General features: G+C 43.9%; 1 protein-coding gene across 2 annotated transcripts in view; it reads right to left on the bottom strand.

The window, feature by feature from the left end:
• Positions 1-8,023: 8,023 nt before the first annotated feature.
• The window catches only part of prkcea (protein kinase C, epsilon a), a 34,257-nt gene continuing 18,639 nt past the window's right edge, over positions 8,024-23,641 (bottom strand). For both annotated transcript variants that reach the window (XM_080021628.1, XM_080021629.1), the window contains exons 3-15: positions 23,002-23,167; positions 22,842-22,876; positions 22,253-22,341; positions 21,538-21,667; positions 20,496-20,638; positions 19,672-19,774; positions 18,908-19,092; positions 18,024-18,197; positions 16,715-16,869; positions 15,789-15,927; positions 13,959-14,147; positions 11,532-11,678; positions 8,024-8,930 (exon numbers count right to left, since the gene is read on the bottom strand). In XM_080021628.1, coding sequence (XP_079877754.1) covers positions 8,781-8,930; positions 11,532-11,678; positions 13,959-14,147; positions 15,789-15,927; positions 16,715-16,869; positions 18,024-18,197; positions 18,908-19,092; positions 19,672-19,774; positions 20,496-20,638; positions 21,538-21,667; positions 22,253-22,341; positions 22,842-22,876; positions 23,002-23,167 — 1,805 coding nt within the window. In that variant the 3' untranslated portion in view covers positions 8,024-8,780. The remainder of the gene's footprint in view (positions 8,931-11,531; positions 11,679-13,958; positions 14,148-15,788; positions 15,928-16,714; positions 16,870-18,023; positions 18,198-18,907; positions 19,093-19,671; positions 19,775-20,495; positions 20,639-21,537; positions 21,668-22,252; positions 22,342-22,841; positions 22,877-23,001; positions 23,168-23,641) is intronic.

Raw genomic sequence — 23,641 nt, 5'->3', positions numbered from 1 at the left:
GGCCCGCGGCGTCGCCATCGGCGGAAGTCGTCGTCCGTCCGCCGGCCGAGGGTTATCTTGATCGCGCTTCAGCGGGTGAGTGTCGTCCTCTTATTGGCCCACGGCCCGACAACACCCACCCGGCAGCGGAGGGTGTTGGGGGAGGAGGGGGAAGGAGGCCTGTCGTGGGGGTTGCGGTGGCAAGCAAGGCCAGGCACAGCGCGGGGGGGGGGGGGGGGAACGCTATTTTGGGTGGAACTGAATGGTGGCACGGTGGGCCGTGTACGGATGGTTTGACGCGTACGTGCCTCCCTCACACACACACAAACACACACACACACACACACACAATGTCTTTCTGTGTCTCACGTGGGTTTATCATTATATCCCGGGCACTCTCTCTCGCCAGATGGCAGGTTTTTCCCCCCCAGCCTGCTGACCCTCTATTTCTTTACTCATTAAAGAAACAACACTTGCTGTCTGGCTCCCATTGAGGCCTTGAAAGTACCGTTTTAACTTCGAAAGGATTTTCTTTTTCTTTAACTCAAGGAGATACTTGATTGAGCATAATACACACACACACACACACACACACACTGTAATGGAATCACTTGTTGTCAGATGACCTTGGGGGGGGGGGGGGGGGGGTTGTATACACTTGCTGCCGCCGCCGCGACAAGTATCACAGTGCAGTCGGCGACAGCGAACCTCGGTTGCATCTTTACAAATTCGTGTCCCGCGGCAGTGCCGAACCAGCGGCCGCCGCCACCGACTGCACTGCGACGCTAGATGGCGCGACACGCCCTCAGCCTGTACCCAAGCGCGTCAACGACGTTGTGTGCGCAGATCACACGCAAGGTCAATTATGTGAAGTAGTATTTGAAGTTAATATTTGTTCATTGATTTATTTATTTACCTGCTTATCCATTCGTTCTTGGTTTTTTTTAGTTATGTATTTATTGATTTAGTTATGTATTTATTTAGTTATGCATTTATAAATGTATTTATCAATATATTTATTTTATTTAAAGGCGATTATTTATTATACTTTTTTTTATATTTATTCATATATACATACATAGTATACATATCATTATACATTATTATTTGTATGTATTTATTCAGGTATTCCTATTTAATGTATTATTTGAAATTATTTTCTATTTCATGTCTATTTTTTGTGTACTGTGAGGTCAAAGTGGGTTTTTCGGGTGGAAAGGGTTAAAAATGGAAATGCTTGGTGAATATGCATTTTCCTGTGCCTTTTCACCCTCCTGTTACTTTCACTAATAAAATGTTGTTGGGGGGAAAAAAACTGACTTTGGAATCAACAACCTACAATATTTTACATAGATGTAACAAATGACATCTAATTGTGCAAATTGTCGCGTGCCGCACACTTCTTTTCGGCGCTTGGATTTAAATCTAAATTTAAACTTTAAATTGATTTCAAAATAAAATCTACTCCACGAAAAAATGGCCAACAAAAAAGTAGTGCATTTACAAATGGCTTCCCTCAATTGAATCCACACTTGTTCCTCGTAATACGTGTGTGTGTGTGTGTGTGTGTGGTGTGTCGGTGCCGAAAGAGGTACTGATAGTTGCTGCCTATCTAGAACATTCAGAGCTAACCACCGCTGGGTGTTTCAATATTGTGTGTGTGTGTGTGTGTGTGTGTGTGTGTGTGTGTGTGTGTGTGTGTGTGTGTGTGTGTGTGTGTGTGTGTGTGTGTGTGTCTGAGGGAGCATGGTGAGGGGTAAAAAGTTTAAAAAGTTCACACACTCTGTTCAGGAAGTTGTGGTTTTGTGTCTGTTTTCGAGTCCCCACGTCAGTTAGGTAAAGCTATCATCTTGCGTCCTCAGGTGCGCGCGCACGTGTGTGTGAGGATATAACCAATGTCACCCCACATGTCAGGTGACCCAAGGGGAACACCCAACAGGAAGCTGCGGTGTGGATCCAGCGGGGTCAGGAAGGGGTCACAGGGCTGCAGACAGATCACAGTTGCAAATCTCAACCCATCAACCGTCTCTGAGCCACAGGCACTACAGACACACAGAGACCTCTTGTAATAATAACAGTCCTCTGATTTCAGATGTACGATTATGACTTTTCAATTTGACTTTTACTGACAATCCATTTCCTGACTATTTCATTTGACATTATTTCATTCTTTAATTTTCATGGACAAATTCCTGGTGTGGCCAGACCTTTATTTGGAGTGTATACGTTTTAATTATTCAAATAGAAAAGGGGAAGAGTGGCGGGATGCTCAGTTCCAGGTCAGACGTCGACAGAGAGTCTGGTCCAGAGAGAGCTGCAAAGATGGCTCCTCCACTCCGCTGAAACACACACACACACACACACACACACAAATTAGATAGTAACAGCTATACTATTTAAGCTGAGTGCTACACAGCACATATTTAATACACTACACCAAAAACCCCTTTCGTAGAAGCAGGACTCGTCCAACTCATTGCAAAACACACTGGGGTTAACTTTTTAACCAAAAACGTTGTTTCAGAGAAGAGGCGACCGGCTACCTGAGGATATAGGTGACAGAGAGGATGCAGGAAGCTGACGGGGGCTGATGGGAGCCGGGGTTCGACGTGCCAGGGCAGACGCCAGGGATAACGGTGCTGTGGCTCTCCGCCCAGACGTAGCCTCCACCTCGAACCAGCATCCTGTACTGACCAATCACAGACTGGCTTAGAGTCAACACTGGAGAGAGAGAGAAAGAGAGGGAGCGAGAGAGACGGAAATTAGATGCACCGCATGTCTCAAATTCTCTGTGTTGGCGTCTCTCCATTACAACTCACAGTTCATGTGGCTTTTGTTCAGACGGTGCATGTCCAGCATGTGACACAGATCGTACAGAGAACGGCCCCGGAGCTCCTCCGTGCTGTATCCTAAAAGCGACTTCACCCTGGCAAAAGCATAGACCCCCAAAAAACCCCAATACTATTCCATTGTCCAATGCAGAGGTAGAAAAACAGGTTCAGAGAGTTGGAAAAAGTCCTGTTTCCAATTTTTTCGCTCCCGCCCTGCTTGGCTGATTTCACTCAGCAGCTGGACCTCGGGGGTCGATGCCGGTGCGGAATTTTACTTTCCGACTTAATTGAATTCGTTAGAGGTCTGAATCAATCCCTACATCACGACCAGAATGAAAACCAACAGTGCCTGGAAAGTCATAGGGTTAACATGTGCATGCGTCAAACATGTGGTGGTATTTGCACCTGTGGTCGCAGTGTGTGAACCTCATGTCCATGCTGTGCTGGCTGGTGAAGGTGTGTGTACTGGTCAGTCTGTGGCTGAGGGGGAGGGGCTGGCAGGTGAGAAGGAGGCAGCACTGAGAGGAGGAGGAGGAGGAGGCACAGACCTTCATACGGCCCTCACAGTGCAAAACCTGGGCACCCCAGGACACCAAAGAGAGAAAATGCATTTCATGATCATATTGAATTTGCACGGCGTCAACATAAAATGTGACACTGCTCAATCTGTTCCGACCCAGAGCTCCTCCTCCTCCTCCTCTCCCACCTTCCAAGTGGCCGAATGGACGTTGGTGGTCCTCCCTCGGGTGGTCAACGTGCTCTTCATCCTCACCACAAAGTCTCTCTTCGAGCCCCGACTCCAGCTCCCTGAAACCAAGCACAGACCTGTGGAAAGGGCGCCTTCGTAACAGACGTGTCTACGAGATCAATTCATTTTCTCCTGGGCTTTTTTTTTTTTTTTTACTTCTTTCCCCAAATAAAAATGTATCAATCGGGGTCCAAAAAAATGCATTTGGTCGTTTTTTCAAAACAGCTCTCGAAAAGAGAGCCGTGCCAAGCACACACCTGACACGCCGAGGTTGTTTCTGATTTCTCTGTGGTCACACGGGTTCGTAAAGTCGTACAAGCTGTGTCCCATCAACTCCACCTGCTCGGCAAACGTAAAAAAAACAAACTGAGAATAATTCAGTCCCGATTCAGTGTTTATGTCCGAGGTCACATACTGTACCTGGGTCAGGCCCATGTGCTTGGAGACGTTTTCCGAGAGAAAGACCATGTCCCCACGGGTGGACACCACCAGCAGAAAGCTGTTGGCGACGCCCAAGTAGAGATCCGTCTCCCCCCCCCAGGTCTCCCCCTCTGCCGTCTCTCCGCTCCTCTCGTCTTCCTGTTCTCTCCGTCTCTGCGTTGCAGCGCAGTCTGAGGCCAGGAACATGAAACAGGAGTGCTTCCAGCTGCACATGTACTTGCGCAAGTGAAAGGTAGAGTACTAACTTTAAACTGGTACATTCTTAACACACTTTCGATAAACATACTTAAAACATTTGCAATGTTAGTATAGGCCTACGAAAGGACAGTTTAAGTACATTTTTCTAAATACTTTCGAAGAAACATATAGTAATAACCCTGCAGATACTTAAAATTTGCTAAAATTAGAGCAAAAAAGTAAATAAGTACCAAAATATACACTTCAAGTACAAAAGTGTGGAAATACTTTAAACATACTTTACATACTAAAAATATACTTTCAGGATGGAAAAAATATACTCTATACTTTTTTCTTTCAGCGTGCAAAGTCTCTAGTACGGTGACCGGAGGTGATTTAAGGTGTGTATTCTCACTGGTTAAAATGGTGCGTTGTCGCAGGTAGCTGATGGCGAGCCGCAGCACCGAGGGTTTGTTCAGGTGGGGCCTGAGGTCGGAGGTGACGGGGAGGAGGTCACAGAGGTCACCAAACGCCTCCGTCTCCTTCCTCCGCCTCCTCCTCGCCGCCTCACGGCTGGACGCCCTGGAGGGAACAATGTGCAGGGTCATAAAAAATAAAAAAAAAGTCATGAAGTAGGACAAGTAGAGGATCACGTGCAGCCCGCCCGTCATTATCGCAAAATAGCGTCAGGGTCATCTTGTATGGGGTTAGGGGGTTATTTTGCGATAATGACTTGCACATTATCCCACTTATTATGCGGCTACTAATTAAAATAATACATTAGGACGGAATATTCATTTGAAATCATTTTAGAACAAGTATGCCTAGTTTTATAACTAGTATGCCTAATGTGACAGCGTGCTTGGAAACCGCAAAGCTTCCAATGAGAAAAGTAGTCCACAACAACAGAGCAAACTGTGCGCCCTACAAAAAAATAAAAATAAAACGTTACCCTTCATATGACAAAACCTATTAAAGCTTCATCATATTGCGAGTAGAAAAGATAAGACATGCCTTTATATTTGACGAATCTATCATGAGAATGGTCGATGAGAACAATGGTCTTTGTTATTTTAACTTCTATTTTTTATAGCATGCTTAATTTTGGAACTTTTTTATTGTGTTATTTGCATTGTTACACTGTTATTGATCATGTCTGTATATTAACAATAATAATAACTATTATTATTATTATTATTGTTATAAAATACAACAGTACATTTATCTAAATATTTCAATGAAACATATTGGTGTCCAATACGTGGAGTCTTACCTTTTCCTCTCCAGGTCTTCTCTCATCATGCAAAACCTGTGTCTTTAACTTTAATCTGGCAGAGGGGGTGAGCTACCTGCAGGTATTCATGGTAACAGGGGAGATCTCTGTGTGTAGCAATTATCGGCGTCGTCACGGTGTGATCTCAGAGCCAGAACCCGTTAAAAGTGACAGATGTCTCTCTGCGAGAGGTCCGGCGCGGGTGGACTGAGGCTTGAGATCAGCCTCCACGCCTCAGCTGCTCCATCGCTTCAGACAGGCCTCCGAAACAAAGCACTTTGATAGGTCACGAGGGCTAGGCCCAGGAGGGGTGTGTCAACCCCCAAACCAACCCCAACACACTCCCCTCACACACACTCACACACTCACACACACACACACACACACACACACACACACACACACACACACACACACACACCGGTTTCTCACAAACACAAACCTTTGCAAGATGTACTTGAAATACCATAGAAAGCCTCAAGAGTACTGCTGTGCTGAAACTATAGGTTTCTGATTTTTAAATGTTCCACAGGGAAACTATAGTGAATATTGTAGTGATGGTGTGGAAATCTTAGTGAATATTTTAGTGATAATGTGGAAATTGTAGAAAACATTAGTTACAGTGTGGAAATTATGAAAAATATTAGTGTAACAGTCTAGAAATTTTAAAGGATACCGTAGTTATAGTTTGAGAATTATAGAGAAAATTGTAGTGATAGTGTGGAAATTATGGAGAATATTAAAGTGATACCGTGGAAATTATCAAGAATATTACGGTGAAAATGTGGGAATTATTTCAGAACATTATGGCAATACATTGTGATATCACTTCAATATCACTAATATTTGTCATATTTGTAATATTTTATATAATTTACCTTAAAAAAACAAACAAAATAAGGAACCCTGTACTCACAGCACGGCAAGACTCTTCTATGAGTCATTTGATTGCATTTCCACATGAAATCTCAGAGTGATGCTCCAGAGCACGTCCACGTACATATCAGGAAGTTGAAGAAAGAAACAACAACCTCACGGCAAGAAAGACGTAAAAGAAGAGTGGTGGCGGGGGGGGGGTGATGCAGACAGGTCAGTGTTTCTTTTTTTTATTGGAATCGGAGCAGACAGGGCGAGCCTGGCTGTTGCACTACATTTGGCACAGAGTAAAGATAGTGTGACCAGGAACAGCCCCTAAAACCCTTAACCCCCCCACCCCACCCCCCGGGTGCACGAAGCGTCACTACACACCGACTCTAATGCACACAGAGAAACCAGTTCACCTCCAGAAACACTGTACAGTACACACACCAGTCCTCCTGTGTGTGTGTGTGTGTGTGTGTGTGTGTGTGTGTGTGTGTGTGTGTAAGTTAAAGTGAGAAGAGGTAAGAAAGAGAGAGAGAGAGAGAGAGAGAGAGAGAGAGAGAGAGAGAGAGAGAGAGAGAGAGAAAATAAAATTCTGTCTGTGTGTGTGGGTGTGCGTGCGTGCGTGCGTGCATGTGTGTGTGTGTGTGTGTGTGTGAAATGAGAGGTAATTCAGCTGCTGGTTTTTCCACACTTCCTGTAACTCTGCTGTAACAGACCTATAATAGTATAGTTATAATATTGTACACAAAAGTTTCCCCCAAATACACTTTACAATAATAATAATAATAATAATATTAATAATAATAATAATAATAATAATAATCATCATCATCATTGAGAAAAATTCCAGAGAAAAATAACAAAGCTAGTGGCAAAAAGAGCAAAAATAGGAAAAATAAAATAAAATAGAGTAAACGGCCGAGCGAGATGGCTGTTGCAGAAAGGGGGAGGGGCTTAATGCGAAGCGAGAGAGGAGGGGGAGAAGAGGGGGGTCGAGAATACTGACAGTCGCCATGGAAACGGAAATGATGAGATCATAAGCTGCCGCTCACACTAGAGGACTATGTACATTCATGAGGCAAAAAAACCCCAAAAAACGCAATGTGAAGGATAAAGAAGAGGGCTGTGTTGAAATGAAAAGGAAGGGGGGGGGAGGCAGCTACGTAGGGGACACGTTTCACTGCTACATCAGTCAGCACGGGGCCGCCCTGTAACATTCTGCTCCGGAATAATGACAATAATAACCATAATAATAATAATTAGTTCGATAGCCTGTAACTTCAGTTCAGCATTCACACACTTTTTTAGAACAGATAGAGCGAGACTATATCCGTGTGTGTGTGTGTGTGTGTGTGTGTGTGTGTGTGTGTGTGTGTGTGTGTGTGTGTGTGTGTGTGTGTATGTATGTGTGTGTGTGTGTGTTTGTGTGTGTGTGTGTGTGTGTGTCAGACAACAAAGCAACTTGAAACCCGTGCCAAATAACCAATGGCAGAGCTTCAGTCCTGGCTGGATGAAACGACAGGGACAGGAGGAAGAAGTGTACAAAAACAATGAAAAAAACAAAACAAAAAAAAAAAAAACAACAAACAAAAGAGAGAGAGACCAGTACGGACTCAGTCATACCACACATTTTGAGGGAAGAAAATAATCAAAACAATATATATATATATATATATATATATATATATATATATATATATATATATATATATATATATTTAGATCTCACAAAAATGATTGAAAGTAAAGTATATTGTTGGGAGTATTGCACAAATGTCTTTGTTTTGTTTTCTTGGGGTGGAGGTGGAGGGTAGTTGGGGGCAGAGGGGTCCAAACTGGTCCACGATAACGACAGTATAACACAGATAGGGAGCTTGTCCATGCGCCAGCAGTCTCCATTTTCACGAGCAGACGAATATACCCAAAAAAGAAAAACACAACATTGCGATCGACACAGGCTATGTACAGGCCTCTCCACTCCCACAGCACAGCCCACATCTGCACTGGTGTCGGGGAGAGAGGCAGTGTCTGTCTGTCTGTGTGTTGGTGTGTGTGGGTGTGTGTGTGTGTGTGTGTGTGTGTGTGTGTGTGTTGTGTCTGAGCGGGCATGTGCAGCGTGTACATATTCATATTCATAATAAAAGCCAGGCAACAAGAACGACACATTTGCTGTAAATAATAATATTTCAGAAAAATTAACAACAACCAAAATAGCTTAAAAAGTAAAGGATTGGGCGCGCAGATGTGTGTGTATGTGTGTGTGTGTGTCTGCGTGTTTGTAAAGGGATAAGTGTCACTACCGTGTGTTTGTGTGCGAGTGCAGACATGCATGCGCGTGTGTGTGTGTGTGTGTGTGTGTGTGTCTTTGTAAAGGGATTAGTGTCACTACCGTGTGAGTGTGAACATGCATGTGTGTGTGTGTGTGTGTGTGTGTGTGTGTGTGTGTGTGTGTGTGTGTGTGTGTGTTTTAGGGCTGCGTCTCCTCGGGAGCGCAGTACGAGAAGTCCTTGAACTCCTCCTGGTTGATCTGCCGCACGATGGCCTCGTCGGTGGGCGTCAGCACCGGGTCCTCCTTGGTGAAGTCCTGGTCGAAGTTGTTCACATCCCGCTTGGTCTTCTGCATGGTTCAGAAAAAAGAGAGAGAGAGGAGTTAGGTGTGAGGAGGTGGGATGAAAGGAGGAATAAATACAATCTAGATTTTGGGTGGAGGGGTGAACCTACACCGCAGCACTGCAGCTGGTTCGGTTGCACTCTGGCGACATCTTGGGACCAGTTGAGCTCATTTGTCACTCTGTGTGTGTGTGTGTGTGTGTGTGTGTGTGTGTGTGTGTGTGCGCATGTGTGTGTGTGTGTGTGTGGCTGACCAGTATTTCCCCTATTCCTTTAATTTGTAACTCAATTTAAAACTGATTTTTGGACAAATTTGGACAAAGCACCTCTATCTAATTTCATGAAATGCAGTATTTGGTACAAGACGTCCTACTTTTTAATGCTTTAAAGACTTGCAGACTAATAACCCTGAATATTGTTTACAATATTTACACAATTTTTTATTATTTTATTATGATCATGATTTTTTATTTGTATTATTATTATTATTATTATTATTATTATTATTATTATTATTATTATTATTATTATTATTATTATGGGCCCAGGCCACAGCCTCCTATTGTTGTTCAGTTTCATCTAAATGGATCCATATATGGAGCAGAAATGAGTAAAAAACCTAATTTGACCCAAATCACAGACAGCGTTTTGTGCTTTTTGTGGAGTTATTTTACCAATTTTTTTTTTCGAACCATGGGTCCGGAAAAAGCGAGTGCTGAGAAGAAGAAGCGGATGATGTTCATTGACTTAAAGCGCAAAATAATAGAAAAACATGAGCGAGGTCTGCGTGTAATGGAATTGGCGAGGCAGTACGACCATAGTACTTCTACGATATGTACCATACTGAAGCAGAAGGAGGCGATAAAGGGTAGTACACCAGCCAAGGGCGTTAAAATAATGTCTAAGCTGCGGACCGCCGTCCATGAAAAGATGGAGAATCTGCTGTTGGTGTGGTTGACGGAGAAGCAGCTCACAGGAGATAGCGTGACGGAGGGTGTCATCTGCGAGAAGGCAAAAATGATCTACACATTCTCTTTTATTATGTTTTATTATGTTTTTATACAATATTTGTTATTTATAATACATTTTTCTTATTTAAAAACACGTAACCGAAAAAAATTGTTGTTTTTTTTTGGGGGGCTGGAACGGATTTATGGCATTTCAATTAATTTCAATGGGGAAAATTGTTTTGCTATACGAGCAGATTGAATTACGAGCTCTGTCACGGAACGAATTAAACTCGTTTGTCAAAGTACCACTGTACACTATAAATACTGTGATATTTGTTTGATTATTTCTAACTGTTTAATAAAACAATTACCTTATAAACATAATAAGGACTCTTAGCTCAGTTATTTAGAACTGTTATTTAGAACTGACCTATTAATGTGATACCAATTATGTCACATTAAAATTTACGATCAATGGTTGACGTGGGGTTGAAATGGGAATGTTTCATACGTAGCGTGAAACATGTCGCGCAAGTTTCATTCATGCCAATCTAGATTTGTATCAAGGACTATTGATACAACTTTACAAATTCTCCGAACATTGAGAAAAATTGTCATTATGTTAAGAACACTCTCTGTCACGTTGTAATATTACGAACCATATACCGTATACAGTAAGTCCACCACATGTATCTAAGTGCTCGTGAAAAACCAAAACTTGGAACTCGTGCTGGATTGCAGATTTGTTATGATCTTAATTCTTCAGACACCGTTCTTCAGGAATATTTGAACTCAACGGCAGAAGAGAAGCATGCAGACGTAAGTCCACCATGTCTGTTACTTTTGTTGCATTTCGCAGAAACCAAAAAAACTGTAATACTTACCTAAAACGAATAAGCTTGACCCGGTGTATTGCTGCCTGTAGATATATTTATTATTATTTTTATTATTATTATCAGGGGTACAGCCCCGTTTTTCGAGATAAAAGTATCTGAAAGACGGCAACCGCAGTATGCGGAGACATGGTTGAGGTCTACATTTGGAGCAGAAATTTGTGAAAAACTGTCCGCATTTTATGCGAAGTAGAAGGACGTTGAGGCGATTTGATTAGTCTCAGGAGCGGTACGCTTTGTGACATCATCATCCAAAGTTATGTAATACTATGCTTTGTCTCTTGGAACGCATTCGCATCCAGCCACTTGCGACACCCAGACAGACAACCCGAGCCCATTCTGCGTTTAAAGGACACTCTGAAAACTGTAACTCGTATTGCATTTTTACAAAACCCCAAAAACTGTCATCATTACCAGCATTACCGAAAAAATCAGAAAATTGTACCTAACACATTATTACTATTATTATTATTATTGTTATTAATAATAATAATTATTATTATTATATATACCCATTTATTATTTTATATACATATACAGTATATAAAATATACTGTGTATATACCACTATACATATTATCTTATTATGTGTCCTAAAATATTGTGTATTCCTAATATACAACTATGTAATTATAAATCCACTGAGACGTGTGTGTGTGTGTGTGTGTGTGCGTGCGTGCGTGCGTGCGTGCGTGCGTGCGTGCGTGCGTGCGTGCGTGCGTGCGTGCGTGTGTGTGTGTGTGCGTGTGTGTGTGTGAGACTTACGATGCGTGGCTTGAACGGCGGCTTGACCTTCCTCTGCTCCAGCAGAACCCAGTCGATCTCTCTGAAGAACGCGTGCGTCTTGATGGCTTCCTCACAGCCCTGGCTCAGCACGCAGCCGAGGCGCTTGGCCGGGTTCTTCGTCATGAACTGCGCGCATACACACACACACACACACACACAGATTGACAGAAAAAAGTCATGATTTGCATTAAATGTTTGATGATCCTACTCCAGCCAGAATGTGCATTGTTGATACAAAGATTTTATTGTTCAATTGCCATGTTTGCAATTCATATTACTGTATTCATATTGCTTATTGTTTTGATAATAGCTGCAATAACACTGCAATTTCCCTCTGGGGACTGACTCACTGACTGACTGCCTGACCAACTAACTAACTTACAAATGAACACATTTGCAAAAAGGGCCCAAATACAAGTCACGGGAAATAAGATTTAAAAAAATAATAATAATTAAATGACAAAAACCCCCCCAATATTTCAAATTTTTGTTGTTGTCAAACACGGTGTATGTCCAGATCCACAGCAGCCCACACACAATAGGCTGCCGGTCAGGTGCCTGAGAGAAAACACTTTGGAGCGTGCTAGTCCCCGGAGGACGAAAATGAAAAACAAGCGTGGCAGAAGGTTGAATGAAAGAGCTTTTTTTTTTTTTTTTCCGCTGCCAATAATAGCACAGAGTGCAGATTAATAGCTGGGAGACAGAGGTGTATTTAGCACGGTGATGGAGCAGGTCAGCGGCCCGGCAGCTCCCATCCACTGAGTCTAAACGCTGCTGCTGTTGCTGCCTCTTCCACAGTGGACTAGACTAAACAAATCAATTCCCCCACAGGAATTTATAAAGTGCTATCTTATCTTATCTTATCTTATCTTATCTTATCTTATCTTATCTTATCTAATCTTATCTTATCAGCTGTTTTTTTTGCGGCATCATGCATTGAAATCGTTTAAACAAGCTCATGTGCCTTGCTCTCCATCTACTCTTGTCCTGCGAAACACTGATTATTATTCCATTTGGTCGATTGTGATAAGAGCAACTCCAAAAAACGAGGATGAAGATTAAAATTAAAAAAATTATAACTCAATGGAAGATAATAATCGTTTTTGAGCATTTCATCGACAACACGGAGAGATGTGAGAAGGCGTGGTTAGTTGATATGGAGGAGACAAACAGAAGCAGAGGGTCAAAAAAAAAAAGAGAAAAAAGATCCCCATGCAGCCCCACCGAAAAATGGAAACAGCCCCAGCCTCCAGACACAGCTAAAACTGGACAGGCCCTGATAAACAGTTTTTCTATCCCAGGTCGAACTACTATTTAATAAAAACCACGGAGGACAGAGAAGCCATAGATCACACCTGGCGTAGTGTTAATGCATTGTTTCCCAACCTCTTTTCTGCCACCGCACGCTTTATAAAATGAAATATTCCCACGGCTCACAGCTATCCTGTTAATCGCTAAAAACGCCATAAACACCGATAACCGCGCTGATTATTATGGCCTGCCAAAAGCTAGTGATGCAAGAGGCGCGAACGATTCGTTCATAGCGAACAAATCTCTTAAATGTAAAATCGGACGACTCTCGGGCCCCCAGGGGGGCCCTGCGCGCCGGCGGTGGGGCGCCCGCGATCGGCGGCCCGCTGTGCGTGCCCTCGCCCCGTCCCTCTAAGTGTAAAAACTGTGTTTTTCTTATTATAAATGTAGCCTATTTTATTTGACTCTGTTCGTTATCGAACTAAATAAAAGAAGCACCGTGTGTAACGGACACTCGCTTACACGCACGCACACGCACGCACGCACACGCACGCGCGCATGCACACCCACGCGCGCATACACACACACACACACACACACACACACACACACACACACACACACACACACACACACACACACACACACACACACACACACACACACATCCCCCAGTCGATAGACCACGTAGAGCGGCAAAATGGCTGGAGCCGGGCTGGGTGAGTGGGGGGGTCCAATAAAATATTTGCACCGGGGCCTTTCACCATCATCCTCATTACGCCGCTATCAGAAACCAAATCGAGTCCAACCTCGAGCTTGTTCTGATGAACACAGAGCCGTTATTCCGTGTGGAACTGATGAATTAGGTTAAATTAGTACAGCCTTTCAATTTTGATCTTGCAACACAAGAGCTGTTTGCCATTATTTATGTATTTCTTGGTGGAATTTGGGCGGTGAAAGATTGGATCAAACGTGTTAATGAGTTCAAATACCGGTCGCGGCGAACGCTGCCATGTTGCCAAAGATAATACATACATATATACACATATATATATATACACACACACACACACACACACACACACACACACACACACACACACACACACACACACACACACACAGCTCCTGAGCAGTGACTGTGGCCTGACGTACGGCTCTGAGGATGGACACGGCCTCCTTGCTGAGCCACACGGGGTACAGGACGTCGTCGTGCAGGATGGACTCGAACAGGTCGTCCTCGTTGTCGGCCTCAAACGGCGGCTGCCCGGCCATCATCTCGTACATCAGGACCCCCAGGGCCCACCAGTCCACCGAGGCCCCGTACTCCAGCTCCTGCAGGATCTGGACGGGGAAGGAGATGCTGCCGTGAGACCCCGGCCCCCCCGGAACACCGGCGGCTCGACGAGAAGTCTACAACTAAAGAGTTTGCCGAAGGGTTTCACACATGAATGCACTATTTCAATGATGTAACATAAACAAGAGGACCTACACATTTGAAGATGGGCATAAAGGCCCACAACCAAATCACCTTTCATAATTCTGCGTAATCATAACCATTATTCAGGATTAGATCACACAATAGGCCTTCCCGCAAAAGAGAAAAATACATAGAAATAGAAATCCCCGCTCATTCTGTGCTTCCTATATGCGTGTAGACCAGTGGTATTCAAACTTTGTTTTGTCGAGACCCCCCCCCAGCCAAAAAGCACTGATAAAAAATGTGTCATATGCAAACTACTGTTTATTATAGTAAACCAGGTCGAGCAGTCACATTCATTTGCGGCTTTTATTGCCCTTTCACAGGCTAACGATGGGCAGAAAGGTGAAATGAATAACCTATTATCCTATGAGATGTCGGACTTAAAATAAACATACTGCATGTCATGAAATTTAATGTCATGTCAAATTAGTGCTAAAAATATGTATATTTTTTTATTTTACATTATTTTTTATTGTTAATTTTCATTCATTAATTTAATTCCCTTCTCGTGAAAATAAATAGATAAATAAACAAACAAACAAACAAATAAATAAATAAAAACAAAGGCAAGGCCTGGGCCCAACTGGACTCACAAGTACAAATTCACTGTTTATTAAGAAACATTTTATTGGATCTCTAAATTACTTTCCCACATATTATGTAAAAACGTGAAACAGCGTCACACAAGAGAAGTGTTCACCTGGACGTTAATGACCCCATCCTAATCAACGGAATCCTTCTATTTCCTCTCTCTTGACATTTAAATCCGGGCCCCTTGACACCGCGCAGAAAGATGGAATGTTGTTTGCAGCATAAACACAGACGGTTCGGCGCTTGTTTTTAGAAATTTGTCCTTTTATTATTGAGACGTTTTGTCCTGCCATGACTCGCCGGCCAGATGTCAACAAATTAAAAGGCTGCCAAGGAGCCAGCACGTGTTATTTGTGTATTTATTTGAGAAGAGTGGGCAGGGAGAGTGTGTGCGGTTCATTATCTTCACTGACTGGACCAGTTGGAATGTCAGCCGGACGAAAAAATGTTTTTTATTCAATTTGCGAGTGAGAAAAAGATGATGACGTCCACATTTAAGCAGAACATTTTTATAGAATATTTTGGTTGGCAAACAAAATCTCAAGATGCCAATGCCAAATCTCGCATTGGCCAAGGTGCCAGTGCTAGTTTTAATAATAATTAAAAATGATAACATGACCGCACAGAACGCGTGAAAGTATCCGGATAAATTGTGAAGCACCTCAATAAATAGAATAAAAATAATAATAATAAAAAAAAAAAAAAAAAAAAAAAAAAATAAAGCTTTGGTTCCGGGTCATATTCCTCCCATCGAATAGTTCAGCTTTTCCCCTGTTTACCGTGTAGTGTTCTGCTGGGCAGTACTTGCAAAAGACGCATGCGTTTAACATATTTGCAGATAAAAGTCAGCAACTACCTCCACGCTCCGCCGTGCGTGTGATGACGGCGCATTCAAATGAGTGAAATCTCACCTCAGGCGCGATGTAGTCGGGCGTGCCGCAGAAGGTGGTGGTGGTGACGCCGTTCATGATGCCCTCCTTGCACATGCCGAAATCAGCCAGCTTGCAGTGTCCCTCCGCGTCCAGCAGGATGTTGTCCAGCTTCAGATCCCTGATGGAGAGGGGGCGAGGGAGAGGGGGAGGGAGAGAGAGAGAGAGAGAGAGAGGGAGGGAGAGGGGGAGAGAGAGGGAGCGAGAGAGAGGAAGAGCGTATTTATAACTTCCTTAACTGACAGAACAGTCTCTAACGGCCTCACAAGCTTCCTACATCACATTATACAACGTCAAATATGTTTTGTTTTCTCCAGATTTTGCCATTTTTTCAGTTTAAAGAGCTTTTTTTTTTTTTTTTTTAATCCTTTTGTTATTTTTTCTAAAACGGTGAGTGAGCACATCTGCGTCGTCAAACACCGAGTTTATTTTAAAGGTTTTTATAAGGTGGTCTGCATGTGTGAATATGGAACTATTTTCTTTCCAAAAGTTTTTTTTTTTTTTAATCCTCAGAAAACTTTAGACACCAAGTTTTCGTACCTGAAGCACAAACATTGAGTTGGTAAAACCCACATCCTACAGTGTGCACACCTGAAGGAACTGTAGTCAACTTAAAAAGGCAAAACTTAATTGATGAAGCATTATTGTTATTAGGTGGAAAGAAAATAACAGTTCATGCAGTCAAAAATACAAATGTTTAGTAAACATAACTCCCATTTGTATATTTATATACAGCTTTAAGGCGGAGCCCTTTTTTTTTTTTTTGCAGTGCATTTCACAAAGGCACATGGCGCCTCCTCGTCTCAACTCCCACCAGGGCAAGTAAAAGCTCCCAGGAAAACCCCCCAAAAACACCCACAGCAAGAGAACCATTTTATTTCCGGGGTTTCACGTATTTTCCTTTTTACCTGTATATGACCCCGTTGCGGTGCAGGAACATGAGGGCGGAGGTGACCTCGGCGGCGTAGAAGCGGGAGCGCGGCTCGTCGAACTTCCTGGAGCGCTGGATCTGGAACATCAGGTCGCCGCCGTTCACATACTCCATGACGAAAAACAGCCGATCCTGGACGGGGAGGGAGGGAATTCTCTTTCAACCCATTTATGATATAAAAAATGTACATACTTTTTATGATTTGACTTTATATAAATAATTTAATATAAAAACCTCAACATTGTATTTTTTTATGTAATATACAATAATATACATAATTTACCATAATTTCATTTACCATTGTTTTTCTAATATAATATACACAATTTACTATAAAAACTAGACAGTATTTTTTTTACTGAAATACAATGTAAAATGCTTAATTTACCAAAAAATAATATACATAGTATGTTTTTACTATAATTTACTATTATATATACAATTAAACAATACATTATTTTAACTATAATAATAATTTCCAATAGAGAATATACATAGTTCATTCTTTGAAATATGTGTAATTCTGGAATTTTAATCATTCAGTTTTGATTGAACTGAATATTGTGTGACTATAATAGAATCTGATCTGAAAACAACTATCCTACCCCAACGCAAGATGGACTTATCCATTAAATAAAAAATGACCGGCACAAATTGTACCCTGAGAAAAAAAAACGGAACCAGATTTTTTTAAAGAAAAAGCGGTTAATTGTTTGGCCTGTTAATGGGAATTTTATGGCCGTCGTCAAAGTTATGAGACAGTCAATCGAACAATTTAATCCCCAATTTAGTTTGGGTCCAAGGGTTTAGTCAGACTTTACTCATGCGCCGCCACCAATTTGTTTGAAGTCATTATCGGATAGGACTCATCAAAACCGACATACATGAACGTGAACAGTAACTATATTTTGGGATATTTTATTTCAGGTGTTTATTTATTTATTATTAATTGTATTTATTTTTTTCAATTTTTGCTTTTTCCGATTCTGATGCTAATTGCCTTCAGAAAAAAACGGCACCAAACCGCTCTTCACTGTGAAAATGTACTTTGCAGAATGAACGGATTCTAATGAACCCACATGAATGGATTCAATAGTTTAAATGTTATATCGAATTTATTAAAGACTATAATGGCAGATTTAGACAATAAATCAGGACTAGAAAGTTTCTCTGACACGGGTCACGTTGGGTCTGGTGTTTTGGGGAGTCTACTTACTCACACACACACACACACACACACACACACACACACACACACACACACTGAACCCGGATGGGGGTCCTACCCGGGTCTGGAAGCAGCAGTAGAGTTGGGTGAGGTAGGGGTGGCGCCGCGCCAGCGCCAGGATGCGCTTCTCCGTCATGGTGCAGTCCACGTCGTCGTCCTGCAGGATCACGTCCTTCTTCAGCACCTTGACGGCGTAGACCTCCTCCGTCCCCTTCAGCTCCGCCAGCATCACCTGGGGGGAGGTGGAAGGGAGGGAGGGAGGGAGCGGTGCGGAGAGGGAGAGAGGGAGAGAGAGAGAGAGAGAGAGAGAGAGAGAGAGAGGTGTGGGGGTGGACGGAGCAGAGAGATCCATTGAGGTCGTTAGGATGGGCAAGGACACAGTGAAGAGAACGGAACATTAAAGATGATTAGACGGACGACAGAAAGGTGCATGGGTGGATGGATGGATAGATGGATGGATGGGTGGATGGGTGGATGGATGGATAGATGGATGGATGGGTGGGTGGATGGATGGGTGGATGGATGGGTGGGTGGGTGGATGGATAGATGGATGTGTGGGTGGTGGATGGATAGATAGATAGATGGATGGATGAGTGGGTGGGCAGATAGATGGATGGATATATGCATAGATGGATGGATGGATAGGTGGGTGGATGGATAGATGGATGGGTGGGTGGATGGATGGATAGATGGATGGACAGAGGGACTCATTGGGGTTGGGCACACAGTGAAGAGAAGGAGCAATAAAGATGGTCGGATGAATCGATGGATGGGCGGATGGATTGATGGATGACAGAGAGATGGTGAGATAAAGACAGATGGATGGATGACAGAAAGATAGATGGATGGATGGATGGAACCAAACACCCTCCCTTCCTCCCTGTCTTTCCCTGCACCTCCACCTCCCTCCCTCCCTCCCTCCCTCCCTCCCTCGCCCCGTACCTTTCCGAAGCTGCCCTTGCCGAGGACCTTGATGAAGCTGAAGTCCTTGAGCGTCCTGCGATGGCCCTGCCCGTTCTCGCGGCCCCCCGAGCAGGAGGAGGAGGAGGAGGAGAAGGAGGAGGAGTGCTCCGCCCCCTGCTGGTCCAGGGACAGCACCTCGCTCAGACGCTCCAGCTCCGACAGGTCTGACCCAGGCCGGACAGAATTTGTTATTTTGACGCAAACACCCGTTTGTACCATGCTTCACAGGATTCACGGGGTTGGTTTTAAAAGGAGAAACGGAAAATAACAAATAGAAAACGTATAAAATAGAAAACACAGATATTTATAGACAATATAGATATAGATAGATAGAGGTGAAGTCAGGTCACTTGTCTCTTTTTTAAATGCATTAGTTTAGATTTACTTTTACCTTTTATTATTATTATTATTATTATTATTATTATTATTATTATTATTTGCATGACACTTGCTCTTATGTTTTTGTGTCCATGCACCAACAGAAGAACACAAACGGCACCCAGCAGAATGTGGAACAACCAGAGGTCATGAAACATAAGCGGGTCCAGCTCTATGTTGTGTCGCCGAGGAACCACAAGACTGTCTCTCCGTCGGCCCAGATGGCGCTCGGCACAAAACCACCGCCAAGTGCAGACAATCGAGGGTTTACCACAAATGATGAATTGGCACTCGTGCATTTCTGTTATGAAAGTGTGTGTGCGTGTGCGCGTGTGTGTGTGTGTGTGTGTGTGTGTGTATATTACCCTGCTGCGAGGGGGAGGTGGGGACGGCCGGCTGGCTGTAGCTGTCCTCCTCGGTTTGAGAAAGCTCCGGAGGCGACTGAGGAGGATCATGTCCTGGAGTCAACTAGAGAGAGACAGAGAGAGAGAGAGGGGAGGGGGGAGAGACAGAGAGAAGTATTGTATTTATTTTTATCTGTATGTTTTTCTGACAGCAACATCTAATTTCAATCTAATTTCTAGATAGATTCTAGACTTTATCTGCAACGTTTACATTATTGTATATATATATATATATTATATATATATCACTTTTTGTTTTCCATTTGCTTTGGCAATGTAAACATACCGTATGTTTTTGTATTAATAATACCCTTTGAAATTGACATTTAATAGTCGCAAGTATCCGACTAATTAAAAATCTATGCTAATCAAAAATGCGTCACATAATATTTATTTTGGAAGCTCAGTCGAGATCAAGATCACTCTCAGAGAAATGAATCACAACCACGTCGGCATTGCCGCAGCGCCCACACCAAAACCTATCTGAAAAGAAATGACATTGCGGAAAATATGCACAATAAAAACGCACAAAATGATCCAAAAGGGGAAGGAATAACATCTGCACCGAGAGCAATTTAATTGTCACGGATTGAATTTTAATGGATTGAACACAATTTAACGGAACACACACGGACTCGTTCTCACATACAGTGGTGGTGAGTTTGAGTGTGATAACGTCCCCATTATCCAGCCTCCCTCCTGACCCCCACCCCCACCCGCACCCCACCCGACTCTCGTCTGCCTATATCTCCCACGTTAAGAGGCGGAGGGAGCGTCCTCCGCACCTTTCTCCGGCGATGGGCGGTGTTGGAGATCTTGTCGGGCGTCACCCCCAGGTCGGACAGCACCTTGGCGATGCCCCGGGCGTCCACCCCGCAGTTCGGCGCCACGTTGCTCTCACAGCGCCGGTGCACGTTCATCTTGCAAACTGAGAGAGCGAGAGAGAGAGAGAGAGAGGGGGGGGGCGAGAGAGAGGGAGAGAGGGGGGGGGAGCGGGGAGGGTGAGAGAGAGAGGTGGAGAGAGAGGGGTTGAGAAAGGGAGAGAGAGAAAGGGATAGAGAGGGGGAGAGAGAGCGAGAGGGAGGGAGAGGGGGGATAGGGAAAAGGGGGGAGAGAGAGAGAGAGAGAGAGAGAGAGAGAGAGGGAGAGGACGAAATGAGAAATTGGGTTTAATGTCAAGATCAAGATGAAAAGGAAAAACGGAAAGTGCATCAACATATTTATGTCATCTACTTGTGTTGGGTATTTGAACTGCTATTTATTTAACATTCATTTCATCTTTTCATTCATTTACCTCATTCATTATGAACCGCAGTTTTTAATAATCATTTTGCAATGTCTATTTTTTAGGGCTGTGAGTCAATTAATGAAACAATCCAACTAATAAATCGCACAATTTGCCGTGATTAATCGCGATTTAATTACATATCTAGGACTGAGGCATGTAATCATGACTATTTAAACATATAATCACCAAGTGTATCTCTAAAATCACCACATGAATGTACAAATTGAAAACAGACTCTCCCACCTTTTTTTTCTTCTTTTTAATAAAGACATCGCAGTGTGCCCATATACCCCAGCACTCCTATTCTACTAATAATTCCCAAGTCAGATGAGGATGGTAAACACACACATGTGACGCTCAAGGTGTGTGTACCCATAGGAACCTTCTTATCAGAATAAATGAAATAATGCATTGCGGGTGAATACCCGAGTAAAAAAAAAAAAAAAAAAAAAAAAAGCTGATATAGATGCTAGTTATCACTGCAGAGTAAATCCAAACCAGTGAAACCAGTGAAACCAGCAGCTCCCCTGTGGACCCACCCTTGCACTGCAGGCCCTGGCGCATCAGCCCCCACAGCAGCGAGCCGCAGTGGTCGCAGAAGGTCGGGACCTTGTAGTTGTGGATGCTGAACTTGTGCGGCATGTTGACGCTGAAGCGCTGGGATCCCACCTGCGGAGGGAGACAGAAACGCACGCGCACACACGCGGATGAAGCGCATGACTGTATACTGTAGCTTATATTACATGATAACATTTATCAGTGATTCAAACTTTTTCACATCGAGGACCCTCAATTTGAAACACATTAGGCCAGGGACCCCCATCTTATAAGATTTAGTCTCTGGGACCCCCATCTGAGAGTCATGTTTGTTATTAGATATGTTTTCAGATATGACTCCAAACTTTCACACCTGTCTGGAATATAGTTAGATTACAGAGAAACTAGGATGAAAAGCCATTATTATACATTCTCTCACCGTGCTAAGGTCTTAAATAAAATAAATTAACAGTGAAGTTAAACTGTTAATCATTTTAATGGGGACCTCCCTGGAACCTCTTGTTGGATTCCCGGGTGGTCTTGTATGTATGTATGTTTTATGTGAGCGTGCCTGCACGTGTGTGTGTGCACGTGCATGTGTGTGTGTGTGTGTGTGTGTGTTTGTGTGTGTGTGTGTGTGTGTGTGTGTGTGTGTGTGTGTCTCTGCGTGTGTGTCTGTGCGCGTGTGTGTGTGTGCGCGTGCGCACGCAGCCCTACCTCCTCCGGAGTGTCTTCCTGTTTCTTCATACCAGCACACTTGGTGATGATGAGCTCATGGCAGCGCTTGTGGACGACACATGTGCACACTGAAAACACCGCAGAAGATCATCAGCATCCGCCATGAGCAAACTCTCAGAGTTAAGTAAAGTACACATGAATGAAGCAAATAGCGTCAGTATCTACAGTTACTGAGCAGGAGAAGTCGAGCGGAGGATAACTTGCAACATTCACCGTATACGGTAAATAGCCACCCAGCCGTCTTTGTTTTCTGAATAAACCGCTGCATCACTTATCCTCTTCCAACAGCACAAATAACATCTGAGGATCGTGTTCCTACATTGATGAAACCTGAACCGCTGACGTCACCCTCGTATCGGCGACGACAAACGATATCCGTGACACTTTGCCAAAAACGGGGAAAAAAAGGTCGCCCCCCCCCCCACCCGTGGATGTCCTGCAGCTAAATCACAGCTGTGCTGCTGTTGTTCGCTGCGGCATCGCCCCCTGCATGCGCCGTGTCGCCTTAATAATAAATGACGTGCCATGTTACCTGAGCCGTCGTCATCTACAGGAACGAAAGACTCACCCTGGCACTGGTAGCCCTGCTTCCCCAGCACTCCCCTGCCGACAAAAAGAGAAAGTTTTCTCTCCAGCCACGTCCATCCGCACATCAGAATAATTCAGAGGGATCCTGTGTGTGCGTGTGTGTGTGCGTGTGCGTGTGTCTGTGTGTGTGCGTGTCCTACCAGATGAAGTCCCTGCAGTGGGAGCAGTACGTGGGCTGTCGAAGGTACGTGGCCATGAACTTGTGCCCGTTGACCTGATGGACGCGCCGCCGCACCGCCCCCTGCCGCCGCCGCGGGCCGATCCGCTCGCGGAACACCCGCTCCTCATTCTTGTTGGTCCCCGAGGCTTGGAAGGAGAGGAAGAAGAAGAAGAAAAAGAAGAAGAAGAAGCGCGTTAAGGTCACGGGCGTCGGCAGGAGTGGCCCACCCTGACAGTCTTCAGGGTGGGAGGTCACCCACGTCAACATTGGGAGAAGAGGTCAGCGCCACACCGGCGTTTCCGTTGTCATAATGTCCGGTGAAAACAATTCCCTCCAAGCACAGTTCGAATTAGTGCGGGGTGGATCATTCCGATGAAAAAAATAAAATAAAATTCTGCGGATCTGGTCATTTCCGCGCTCGCCGAGTTGCGACGGGAAGCCGAGAAGTTTGGACGATCTAACGCTGATCTGAGGGCTTCCCCTCTGACCAATCACGTTTGTCGATAAAGGACCAAGCCCCGCCCTCTCCGTCGTGGACAGGTTGCGCTTGTAAACACAGTAAACAAACACACACGGAGCGGAGACGGAGCCGAGACGGAGTGTCCAGAACTCTGAGTAGA

Source organism: Zeus faber (assembly GCF_960531495.2).
Source record: "Zeus faber genome assembly, chromosome: 20".
NCBI lineage: Eukaryota > Metazoa > Chordata > Actinopteri > Zeiformes > Zeidae > Zeus > Zeus faber.
This window is presented reverse-complemented; position numbering and strand designations above follow the sequence as displayed.